The sequence below is a fragment of the Drosophila willistoni genome, unplaced genomic scaffold, assembly GCF_018902025.1.
Source record: "Drosophila willistoni isolate 14030-0811.24 unplaced genomic scaffold, UCI_dwil_1.1 Seg251, whole genome shotgun sequence".
Lineage (NCBI taxonomy): Eukaryota > Metazoa > Arthropoda > Insecta > Diptera > Drosophilidae > Drosophila > Drosophila willistoni.
In genome coordinates this window covers 191,742-204,776 of record NW_025814213.1, presented here as the reverse complement: position 1 = coordinate 204,776, position 13,035 = coordinate 191,742, and the positions used below count along the sequence as shown (strand labels likewise).

General features: G+C 37.4%; 1 protein-coding gene across 1 annotated transcript; it reads right to left on the bottom strand.

Annotated features, from left to right (window-relative positions):
• Window positions 1–3,290: 3,290 nt before the first annotated feature.
• Window positions 3,291–4,104, bottom strand: LOC124461188. The gene is made up of 2 exons (XM_047012743.1): window positions 3,654–4,104; window positions 3,291–3,591 (listed from the first exon to the last, which is right to left on the bottom strand). The coding sequence occupies exons 1-2, from the start codon at window positions 3,753–3,755 to the stop codon at window positions 3,295–3,297; spliced, it is 399 nt and encodes a 132-aa protein (XP_046868699.1). The 5' UTR covers window positions 3,756–4,104; the 3' UTR covers window positions 3,291–3,294.
• Window positions 4,105–13,035: the final 8,931 nt, after the last annotated feature.

Here is a 13,035-nt window from a genome sequence, read left to right as displayed (position 1 = left end):
TATTATTTTGGAAAATATTTAAAATATTTTTTACTAATTAATATTTTCCCTTTTAGATATTACTAATGAAAAATATAAATGCACGGACAAAGAGTTGAATACGGTGCTACAAAAGCATTTTGTCCATGCCAATGACAGGCTGGCGAAGCGTAGGCGTTTAGAGTAGTGAATTTATATTACTTTTTTTTTTATTTTTTTTTTGAATATCTATGTTTTTTTTTGAATATCTATTTACTTTTTTTGTTGTTATTTTTTAAGATAACATATGTTAAGTAAATAAAAATTATATTAAACAGAAAATTATTTTTGTTGCAAATTATTGAAAATTTTATTCGAATATGAGTCAGAAATGATTAAATTATGACTCGTGGAAGACTCTTTTATGATTAAAAGATGACTCGTGGAAGACTCTTTTATGATTAAAAGATGACTCGTGGAAGACTCTTTTATGATTAAAAGATGACTCGTGGAAGACTCTTTTATGATTAAATGAAGAGTCATAAGCGACTCATCAAGATGAGTCGCGGCTAGGGTACCATTTTCTCCCGACGAATGGGTCATTTATGATCAGAAAATGAGCGCATATATGACTATTTTCAATCGTCGCGCGACTCATAAAAGACTCAAATATGCTCTGTTAACTTCAAAAATGCTTGCTGGGTGATTACTCCCGTGGCTACTGGCGAACTTCATCAACTCATTCTAATTCGCTGTCGAAACCCACCCTTGTTCTGCCTACTTATGTCCTAACGGTGAAAACATTCGATGCGTCTTGTGCTTTGGCACGCGTCACGATCGCCGTCTCTCTCTCTCTCACTTTCAATTTTGTCATGGGCAACGCGTCGACGCTGCAGCCGCATCAAGACGGTAGCTAGAAAGAGAGGGAGGCGTCGATCGCAAGTATTGGCTATTAGAAAAAAGAACTACAGTTAATTTTTTATGTTGAGGTATTTAATGTGCCCTCCATGGGCGTATGAAGAATAATAGTAATAATACAGAGGGGCCCCACATGGGCGTAGTTTAAGCCGCCATGGAAATGTGACTCGTCACAACTTACCCCAAAAACAAAAAGAAAGAGCAACGCAGCCTATTAATAGATTCGGAGGAGGCACTGTGATGTTTTGGGGGGGAATGTCATATTATGGATTTGGCGACTTTACACCAATAGATGGCACATTTAATCAGGTTGGATACCTGTTAATATTAAATAATCATGCATTCGTATCTGGAGACAAGCTGTTTCCCCAGAGCGATTGGGTTTTACAACATGACAATGCCCCATGTAATAAAGGATCAGCGCCGACCAAATTTTTAAGAGACCTGAAAATGACTGTTCTTCCCTGGCCTGCGCAAAGCCCGGATTTAAATATTATTGAAAATATTTGGTCATTCATCAAAGGACAAAGAACAATCGATGAAGACCGAAATAGGGATAATACCATCATGGAGGTAAGAGAAATTTGGTCAACATTAACAATTGACTTTGCCCGAACTTTAGTTCAATCTATTCCAGCCCGTTTGCAAGCAGTAATAGATGCTAAAGGTGGAAACACGGAATATTAAGTAAATAAAACCCCATTTTGTGCAAAAAATTTAAAAAAAAACACAACAAAATAAAGGTGAAAAACAAATTTTCGGTTTTGTAAAAATACTTTTGTCGAAAAAAATAACTGTGTAAATACTTTTGACAACTGTATATCATTCGTTCATTTGCATTTGACTTGCTCTGCATACCGTTATTTTTTCATTTTTCTTTTTTAATGTATTCTTGAATAATCAAGCTTCAAAGCTTAGAATGTTTTCTTATTGTTATTTACTTACAACAACAACAAAATAAATTTGAAAGTAAAAGTTGCAAAAAAGTTGCACCTGTATATTGTTGCCTCATGGTACATACATACATATGTGCACAAAACAAATTTTTTTTAGTGCAACAGAAACTGGAAAACAACAAACCACAACAAACGCTTTGAAAAAATTTATAAAAGCTTATACACCTCATACACATCTATGCGGAAAACATACAGTATGTCAAGAAATAGTTTACACACATGGAAAAAAATAATATTTTTCACTTTAAATACAAAAATAACTGGGTTTTATTCATTTTAACAAGTTTTTTTTGATTGATTATAGCTTAATACTAAATACTTAATTTAATTATGAAAAAACGAAACGAAAATTATTAATACAACTCAAAAGAAACAACAAAAACTGAGATTACACATTTCTGACACTGTCAAGAAAGTGTTTACACATTTCATTTTCAGCTTAATTGACTACAAATCTCATGGACTTTAATATGCTTTTGGATATTTTTAATACTTTGTGTGACCCCCCTTAGCATTAGCTACATGTTGGAGACGTCTTTTCATTGAATTGATTAAGTTGCTAATGTAATCCTGAGGGATCTTTTGCCACTCTTCTATTATAAAAGCTTTCAGCTCAGCTTTGTTCTTGGGATTTCTTTTTCCCACTTTTTTTTTAAGGAAGGACCACGCATTTTCAATGGGGTTAAGATCGGGACTCTGTGGGGGTGTATCTATGACCTTGCCACAGTTGTAAAGCAACCAATTCCGGACATTAAGCTCCTTGTGTTTTGGATCGTTGTCCTGATAAAATTTGAAAGTTGGCCTATTATTATGTACGAAGCCGAATTGAGCCGCACTTGTGGGCAAATGTGCCTTTAAAATGTTGAGGTACTGCTCTGTATATAAGTCACCAAAAAAAAAAGGCAACTGTCCATTACACAATCAATGGAACGAAAATTTTCGTATACGGATGGCGGAAAAGATCATTTAAAACTCAGCAAGTTGTTGCTTTGCTTTATTTGCGCCGACAAAAGACCATTTGATATCGTAAAAGGGCGTGGATTTTACAAATGGATGAAGAAAGCCTGCCCATTCTTTAAAATTCCAAGCGCTGATACGAAAAAGCTCAATTGGATGATTTTCATACTACGTCATACAAATAATTTTATGTGAATTATTTCTTTTGTCTTGTTTTACTGTTATAAGTTAGTTTTTGAAAGTTTGACGAATGCACAATTATCATGGTATTCTTTGTGCTTGCCATGCGTATAAAATTTTGTCATTCTAATCTCGTTCGTGGTACCGTTACTGTAAAATGATTTGGTTTATCGGGTTCTGCGTAGTAAATAATTATATGTGCAAAACTCTTGTGGCTGATCATTCGTACGTAAAGTATTGCTGTTGAAGACTTATTTCTGAAAATTTGCTTAAATCTCTATTGTAAGTATATAATTTTTTTAAATTTAGAAATAAAAAACCTTAATTAGTACATAATATATATTGTTGTCAGGCTAAAATGCCTCGTGGTACAAGTTTGTCCGATTACGAGCAGGGAATTATCCTCGGCATGCATGAAAGCGGCTCCAAGATCTCTGAGATAGCAACCAGACTTAACAGGCATAGAAACTGCATAAGTAGGTTCCTGAAAAACCCATCGAAATATGGTGCTACTCGACGTAGCGGACGCAAGACCAACATTGACGAACGATGTAAACGGCAGATTCGACGTCTTGCAGTCGAGGATTCGATGAGCAGCGGTCAAATAAGGGCTCAATTGGATCTTCAAATAACAAGGAGTAGAATCGTTCAGGTTCTAAACGAAAATCGTTTCGTTAAACATACCTCAATGGTCCCTAAACCAAAGCTTCTGGAGCGGCATATTAAGGCTCGTTTAGAATTTGCCAATAGATACCGATTCTGGGATAAGGAATGGCACAACATCATCTTTAGCGACGAAAAAAAATTAGTTTAGGTGTTTAGGTAAGCTTCGCTGGAAATCTTTATGGCGATAATTGGACTTATCAGCAAGACAATGCTTCAATCCCGCGGCGCAGGACACCAAAGACTTTTTTGAAGAAAGAAAAATTTCTGTATTGAAGTGGGCCCCATTGAGTCCGGACCTTAATCCCATCGAGAATCTTTGGGGCATTCTGTCGGCTCGCGTTTTCAAAAATGGAAGACAGTTTGCGACTGTACGATACCTTAAATTCGCTATAGAACAGGAATGGGCTAATATTGACGCATCTGTTCTACAGTCGTTGGTCAATTCTATGCCAAATCGTCTCAACTTAGTCTTAAATAATAAAAGAAAAAGTATTGATTATTAACATAATTAATACTTCAAAATTACCAACGTTAGTTACTTTTAAGAGACCAAAGTGAAAGAATGCACATATAATTATTTACTATGAATATAACTATAATTTAAAATTTTTTATTTTAGTTGAAATTAAGTTAAAATTTTTTTTTATTTTTCTATCTTACATCATGCTATAAATAAAATCACATTATCAGAAATAATTTAAAAATACTATACGACTTTTTATTTGCAAAAAATATGATGCACATATAATTATTTGTATGACGTATAATGCAAGGGTGGGCACGAAAATTTAACTTGGGAGCCAGAGCATCAGCAGCAGAGGCTGGGCAGAGAAAAAGGTAATTTTTTGGACTCGACGCACACAAAAATTTGTGTGCCTCGAGTTTTATGACGGGTCATAAACGAACTTTTTTGGGTCGATCGAGCGATCGTCGTCGAACTTGTAGGCAGAAGGACGGCCACAATCGGAGGGGGAAAAAGGGCCGCGATCTCGAGCTCGCAACTTATAGACAGAGGGACGGCCAAAAACCGAATTTTGCGGGGAGGGGGAAAAGGGCCGCGATCTCGAGCTCGCAACTTGTAGGCCCCCTCCCCGCAAAATTCGGGACTTGTCCGTTCCTCTGCCTACAAGTTGTGACCTCGAGATCGCGACCCTTTTCCCCCTCCCCGCAAAATTCGGGACTTGTCCGTCTCTCTGCCAACAAGCTCGACGGCGATGGGTCATAAAACGACCCAAAAAAGGTCGTTTTATGACCCGTCATAAAACCCGAGGCACACAAAGTTTTGTGTGCGTGTACTCGCAAAAGTAACCTTTTTCGCTGCCCAGCCTCTGCCGCTAAAGAGCCACGGGAGCCAAAAGAGCCACTACGTGGTCATCCTTGATCTAAAGTGGTGACCAAGCAGTATTCCTTCTTGCCACCTTTCCATCGCTGGCCCTCGATGGCATTACTGGATATGTCAACTACCGTTTGTAGTGCGTCGATTGTGGACTTTGCACGTCTAAACCCGAACTGCATCGGTGAGAGGTCGCCAGAGTGCTTAATGGCGGACTCAACTCTCTGCACCAGCAGTTTTTCAAAAAGTTTCGAGGCCGAGTTTAGAAGGCAAATTGGTTTGTATGCTGACGGTTTCTCGGCTGTCTTGTTCGGCTTGGACAGAAGCACCAGGTTCTGCAGTTTCCAAATGTCTGGGAAGATGCCATCGTGCATGCATTTATTGAACACTTCTGCAAACTTTCCAGGCTGGCCCGTCTTCAGCGCCAGTTTTGGCGCCTTCTTTGGAATCGCATCCGGGCCTGGAGCCTTTTGGTCCTGCAAGCTTGCGGTAACTGTCAGAATTTCATCGGGGCTTATATCGCACACTTCTCGAGTAGCAGCGATCCGAGTGGCTCTTGGCGATATACATAGATGAGGTATTTGGAAACAGAGTCTCCACAATGTGTTTCATTTGGGAGTCTCGGGCTTATTTGCGTTGAGCTTCTTCATGGCCATTTCGTAAGCAGCCCCTCAAATATCCTTCTCGGCGGCTTTGCACAGTTCTAAACAGCATTGGCTTTTACTCTCCTTAATGGCAAGTTTTAGTTCTCTTCGCCTTAGCTTAGCCCTTATAGTGTTTGGAGGCTTAAGAACTCAGGCATTCCGCGCGCTCTTTGGTGTTGCCGTCTGCATTGGAGGCACCTCTTCCTCGCCTCGTCTATAGATGCATTCCACCAATAGACGGGGGCCTTTTGTTTGTTATGGTATCTACGGGCTACCATTCTGCTAGCATGGCGTCTGCAAGCGCTTTGCCAAAATTGTTCGCGTCGCCCACTGGCGACCATCTCTCACTAGAGATGGGATATTGAAGGATTCCTCGAAAGCTGTGAATAGGGACTCCCGGAGAGAAGGAAAATGACCCAATCTTCATTCGTTGAATTCAAATTATGAACTCATTTTATTTACAAAAGTACGGAGTTTATATAGGAAATCTAAGGCTCTAGGAGGTAACAATTGTTCTTAAGGAGATCTTATTCTAGTACGACTCACACCCACGCATTCGGTTGAAAAATTATTATTATTTTGGGCACGGCGTCGGCCACCTGCCGTCGTGATCGTTTGGGTTAGTTTACAATTACAAATGTTTTTCCCACAACGCGTGTGGCTGATTGTAATTCTAGTCATATGCTAGGTTAGTTGTTTGTGCCAAAGTACAGTTGTATTATATTTTCTTTAGTGCATCTGATTTGGTGAAGCCGCTTCAGATGGACACGATGTTTATTCTTAAACAGCTGTGTTGTTTAAAGTATCCACTCTAAACATTTCTGCGTTTTGCTCGGTGATTACGTTTTTAGCGGGGCTGCTGACGATGGTGCACAAAATGGCTAAATGATCGCTAGCCGTGTAATTGCTGCACAATTACCAGTTGGTCTGTGCTGCTAGTTGTCCGCTTGCAAATGTGACGTCGAACACCGATCCATAGCCAGCTATGCAGTACGTGTGATTGTTTCCCATGTTTTTCACAGCAAGGTCGAGTAAGGCGAGGGTCTCAAGAATTGTGCGGCCCCTGGGGTTTGTTATTATATTGTTAATAAAAGTCGCATGCGACGATTGTTTTGTTGGTCCAGTGCCGACTCAAATTCTTGGAGGGTGCCAATTAGCAGCTGTACACCCATATGTCGCCCATATATGCTCTGACGAATCCTCTGTGTGCGTGGATGTGCTGCATAAACGGAGTACGGCTGCCGCTCCTGAGTTGCCAGGCCGGGTTCTATATGGCTTGCTCAGAGTCGCCACATCTATACTCAGTGCCCTTACCGATTGCGCTAGTAAATCATGCGCCGCCGCACAGTGATTCAGATTTATTTGCAAATTCTCCATTGGGCAACGTCGGTTGCCAGTGTAATGCCCCACCTGTTGTCGTTTGGCATCTACGCAACTGAAGCAGACAGGAAAGTTGGAGACAGACAGAAAGTTGCATGAGGCTGCCGGATGGTCTGTCGCCCCACATTTGAGGCACCAGTTGATGCGATCGATGGAACTACTTTGCTGCCGTGTGTCCGAAGTTTAAGCATTTGTAGCATCTCGGTTTTGATTGACGTTCCCGAATCGGGCAGGACGTCCATCCTATTTCAATCGATCCTATTGGAATACCCTTATTTCAATAATAACATTATGCAACACTTCTAACGTGGTGATTTCACATAGAGATTATTTATCAAGTAACTACATCTGGTCCCACTAAATTTTTAAAAAAACCGTCTTAGTGTAAACAAGTGGTGTGGTGTTGCAACGAAAATATAATCAAAGAAAATAAAAGACATCATAATATAAAACATAAAATAAACTACAGTATTCTTTATTGAATAGCTTTATCTAGTTTTCCAACAGGTTATGGGCCCAGTCCATGCCTATTTTTGAAGAAGTTTTATTATTTCAATATATTGTGAAATTCCAACTGTGCACTTAAAAATTTTCTTTCTCTTTCTTTTTCGTGATATTTGTCCGTAAAGAAATGGAAAAGAATAAGTACAACATTAAACCGTTCGATGGAGAAAAATATGGTGTGTGAAAGTTCAGAATTAGGGAGTTGTTTGCCGAATTAGACGTTCTCAAAGTTGTTGATGAACTAATGCCAAATGAAGTGGACGAAACTTGGAATAAGGCAGAAAGAAGTGCAAAAAGCATATTAGTTCAACATTTGAGTGACTCTTTTTTACACTTCGCGGCAGACAATATTTCCGCACGTGGTCTTATGCAAAAATTAGATGCCATATATGAACGCAGAAGTCTTGCTTCACAATTAGCTGCGCAAAAGCGCTTAGTGACACTCAAATTATTAAGTGAAACAACTCTTTCCAGTCATTTCGTTAAATTTGATGATATTGTCAGTGAGATATTAGCGGCGGGTGGCAAGTTAGCCGAAATGGAAAGAGTTATGTACTTGCTGCATACATTGCCTTCTACTTACGATGGTGTGATTACAGCAATAGAAACATTGTCCGATGAAACACTTTCACTTACCTTTGTAAAAAATAAATTATTAGACTATGAAACTAAACTAAGAAGTGATAGCAATGACACTAGCAAAAAGGTCATGAAGGCAGTTGTTAAATATAATCACAATTCTAATATAAATCACGTGTTTAAAGAAAAGGGTATTTAAAGGAAAGCAAAAATTCAAAATAAAAAAGGATTGTTTTCATTTTTTAAAAGAAATTAAAAATAAAGAAAATAAAACTAATAAAGAAAACAATAACAATAACAATAAACAAGTTCAGCTTGCAACATCCACAAATAACCACGGTTTTGCTTTTATGATAAAAAATTTAAACCAAGTTGATAAGCCAAAACAACTTGGTTTTATTATTGATTCGGGTGCAACTGATCACCTAATCAATGATGAATCGCTGTTTATTGATTGCGTGGAATTGGAGCAACCAATAAAAATTGCTGTGGCGAAGGAAGGCCAATACATATTCGCTACAAAATGTGGAATCGTTCGATTATACAATGGCCACAACATCACCTTGGAGGATGTTTTATACTGCAAGGAGGCAGCAGAAAACTTGATGTCAGTGAAGCGTCTGCAAGAAGCCGGAATGTCAATCCATTTTGACCAAGACGGTGTGTCAATGAAGAAAAATGGCATCACTGTTGTTGAAAGTTCGGGTAAGTTCAACAACATACAAATACTTAAATTCCAAGCATACAGTATAAATGCGGGAAATAATAATTATCGATTATGGCATGAGAGATTAGGTCATATTAGCAAAGCAAAACTATTGGAAATAAAGAATAATAATTTGTTTATTGATAGCAGTCTTCTAAATAATTTAAAAATTTCGGATGAAATTTGTGAGTCCTGCTTAAATGGAAAGCAAGCTAGGTTGCCATTCAATCAATCTAAAGACAAAAGTCACATTAAGCGTCCCTTATTTGTTGTCCATTCAGACGTTTGCGGCCCAATTACACCAACAACAATAGACGATAAAAATTACTTTGTGATTTTTGTAGATCAATTTACACATTACTGTGTAACTTACTTATTAAAATACAAGTCTGACGTTTTCAATGCTTTCAAAGATTTTGGTGCAAAAAGTCAAGCTCACTTTAATCTTAAAATTGTTAACTTGTATATTGACAACGGTAGAGAATACCTGTCAAATGAAATGCGTGAGTTTTGTGTTAAAAATGGAATAAGCTATCATTTAACCGTGCCACATACACCTCAGTTGAATGGTGTCTCGGAAAGAATGATTAGAACCATTACAGAAAAAGCTCGCACCATAGTAAATGGAGCAAAATTAAACAAAAGTTTTTGGGGTGAAGCTGCACTCACTGCAACATATTTAATAAACAGAATTCCAAGCAGAGCACTTGGTGAAAATAAAATGACCCCATATGAAATGTGGCACAATAGGAAGCCAAATTTAAAATCTTTAAAAGTATTTGGGTCAACTGTCTATGTACATAATAAAGTAAAGAAAGGCAAATTTGATGAGAAATCATTTAAAGCCATTCTTGTAGGGTATGAACCAAATGGCTATAAATTATGGGATGTCGTGAAAGAAAAATTTTTTGTTGCTAGGGACGTTGTTGTCGATGAGACAAATATGGTTTATTCTAGAGCATCTAAGCCTGAAGAAGAAGTCCCGAATGAGAGTAGGGAAAGAAACTATGAAAAATTCCTGAATGAAAGTAAGGAATGTGATCATCTGAATATCCGGAACGATAGTACGGAGTGTGTTAGAACAAAATTCCTGAATGAAAGTAAGGAATGTGATCATCTAAATATCCGGAATGATAGTACGGAATGCGTTAGATCAGAACTCCTATACGACAGTAAGGAATGTGACCAGCTTAATTTTTCGAATGAAAATAAAAAAAGGAAACAAACTGATTTCTTGAATGAAAATAAAGAAATATATATCCCGAATGAGAGTACGGATTGTGAGAAAGATGATCAATCAAAAGATGGCGTGCAAAAGAATACTGATACTAAAATAACGCAAAGAAAAAGTGAAAGACTTAACGCCAAACCAAAAATATCTTATAGTGAAGATGATGAGAGTTTGAACAAATATATTTTAAATGCCCATATATTTTTCGATGAAATTCCAAGCTCATTTGATGAGATAAAATTTAGAGATGATAAATCTGCTTGGGAGGATGCAATAAAGACGGAGTTAAAGGCCCATGAAATTAATAACACTTGGACACTTACAAAAATGCCAGAAAACAAGAATATCGTTGGTAGTAGATGGGTATTTTCTATTAAACATAATGAATTAGGAATACCAATAAAATATAAAGCTAGACTAGTTGCAAGAGGATTTACTCAAAAATATCAAGTTGATTATGAGGAGACTTTTGCACCTGTTGCTAGAATTGCTAGTTTTAGATTCATAAGGGACTAGCAGTTCAATATGATTTAATAGTCCATCAGATGGATGTTAAAACAGCATTCCTTAATGGTGTTTTAAATGAAGAAATATATATGCAGCCTCCTCAAGGTATATCATGCGATGCTGGAAATGCTTGTAAGTTAAATAAAGCGATTTACGGCCTTAAACAAGCAGCTCGATGCTGGTTTCAAGTGTTTGAGCAAGCATTAAAAGAATGTAGTTTTGTAAACTCTCCAGTAGATCGCTGCATTTATATCCTGGACAAAGGTGACGTAAATGACAAAATATATGTATTATTATATGTTGATGACGTAGTAATAGCAACGAGAGACTTAGAAAGAATGAATAATTTTAAAATTTTTTTAAGTACAAAATTCAAAATGACTGATTTGAATGAGATACGTAATTTTATTGGAATAAGGATAGAAATGGATCAAGATATAATATATTTGAGTCAAGCTGCATATATAAAGAAAATTTTAAATAAATTTAACTTGGACAACTGTAAATCAGTTAGTACCCCTTTGCCAAGTAAACTTAATTACGACCTGCTTAACTCAGATGAGGATTGCAAAGCCCCATGTCGTAATCTTATTGGATGTCTAATGTACATAATGCTTTGTACGCGTCCAGATTTAACTACAGCTGTTAATATCCTGAGTAGATATAGTAGTAAAAATAATTCAGAATTATGGCAGTGTTTGAAAAGAGTTATTAGATATTTAAAGGGAACCATTGACATGAAACTTCATTATAAGAAAAATACATCATTTGAAAACACACTAGTTGGATTTGTAGACTCAGATTGGGGTGGAAATGAACTTGATAGGAAAAGTACAACGGGCTATTTATTTAAAATGTTTGATTCCAATCTAATTTGTTGGAATACAAAAAAACAGAACTCAGTAGCAGCCTCGTCAACTGAAGCTGAGTACATGGCTCTTTTTGAAGCCGTAAGAGGGGCTCTATGGTTGAAATCTCTTCTTAGTAGTGGAAACATTAAACATTAAACCCATTAAAATTTATGAAGATAACCAAGGCTGTATTAGTATAACAAATAATCCCTCATGTCATAAAAGAGCCAAACATATTGATATAAAATATAATTTCTCTAGAAAACAGATAGAGAATAACGAAATTTGTATTGAGTATATATCGACAGATAATCAACTGGCGGACATCTTTACTAGGCCTCTACCTGCTGGACGATTTGCAGAATTACGAGATATGTTGGGACTACACATCGACTAGAATCAACAATTAATCTTTTTATGAATTGCTAAAGAAATCTAATTTGACTTAATGTTACTTTAAAAAAAAAAAAAACGCATACTGAATTGCTGGATTAATATCAAATTTTTGATTTGACTTAATGTAATTTTTAAGAAACAAACTGAATTGTTGAATTTAAACCAAATCTAATTTGACTTAATGTTACTTTAAAAACGCATACTGAATTGCTAAAATGGATACTCATACACTAAATTTATGTTATAACCCTATATTTTATGTATATTACAATGATCTGATCAGGTTTTCTCTGGGTTTCCCTGTATCCTTGCAGCAAATGCTGAATCATTCAATATTCCCCAGAATGCTCACCAACCACGTCAGAATAAGAATTCAATATTTTTATATTTGTAAACTTAATGATAATGTTATTTTTGAGGGGTGCCTATTGGAATACCCTTATTTCAATAATAACATTATGCAACACTTCTAACGTGGTGATTTAACATAGAGATTATTTATCAAGTAACTACATCTGGTCCCACTAAATTTTTTTTTTTTTGTGAAAACCGTCTTAGTGTAAACAAGTGGTGTGGTGTTGCAACGAAAATATAATCACAGAAAATAAAAGACATCATAATATCAAACATAAAATAAACTACAGTATTCTTTATTGAATAGCTTTATCTAGTTTTCCAACAGATCCCATCTTGAGCAAGGAGTCAGCAGTCGAGCGCGGCATTGATAAGACGGCCAATTGCATGTCACCAAAAATATGGCGTAAACTTCTGACTCGCACATTTGCGGTGGCATCACCAAATATTTTTTTGCTTCCTGATTGAAGGGGGGCAGAACTTCATCTTAACGGGGGCAGCTAAATTTCTTCCTTCCAAAAAGAGCGGCGCGAGGTAAAAGCTCCCGCATTCCTTAACCCTTAGGCATAAACATGCTCCCCCCTTGCAGGAGTGCAAGACCAGGAAGTCTAATGGCATGCTCCCTCAAACTTTTCGGCAATTTGCGGATCCACCGAAGAGCTGGGAGTTCGGCAGTACAGGCCATCGACCACCTTCAGGATCCTTCACTGATCGGGGACCGGATCACTGCTGCCATCGCTTTCTCCTTCCCAATATTGACGGCTGGCAATTTAAATGCCGTGGCCAGAGACGTCGCCATCTACGATACCGCTGAGCAAGGATCCACAAGGGTCTTCACATCGAAGGTTTTCCCCCCGTCTCGAGGCGTACCATCGCCGTTGGCATCAAAAACAAAGCTTCTGCTCTCTGACGTGA

Coding starts and splice junctions, on each gene's coding strand:
- LOC124461188 (XM_047012743.1), bottom strand. CDS start 3,755: ATGATGTTGTGCCATTCCTTATCCCAGAATCGGTATCTATTGGCAAAT. Junction 3,592..3,653: donor TTGGTTTAGGGACCATTGAG/GTATGTTTAACG, acceptor TGTTATTTGAAG/ATCCAATTGAGCCCTTATTT.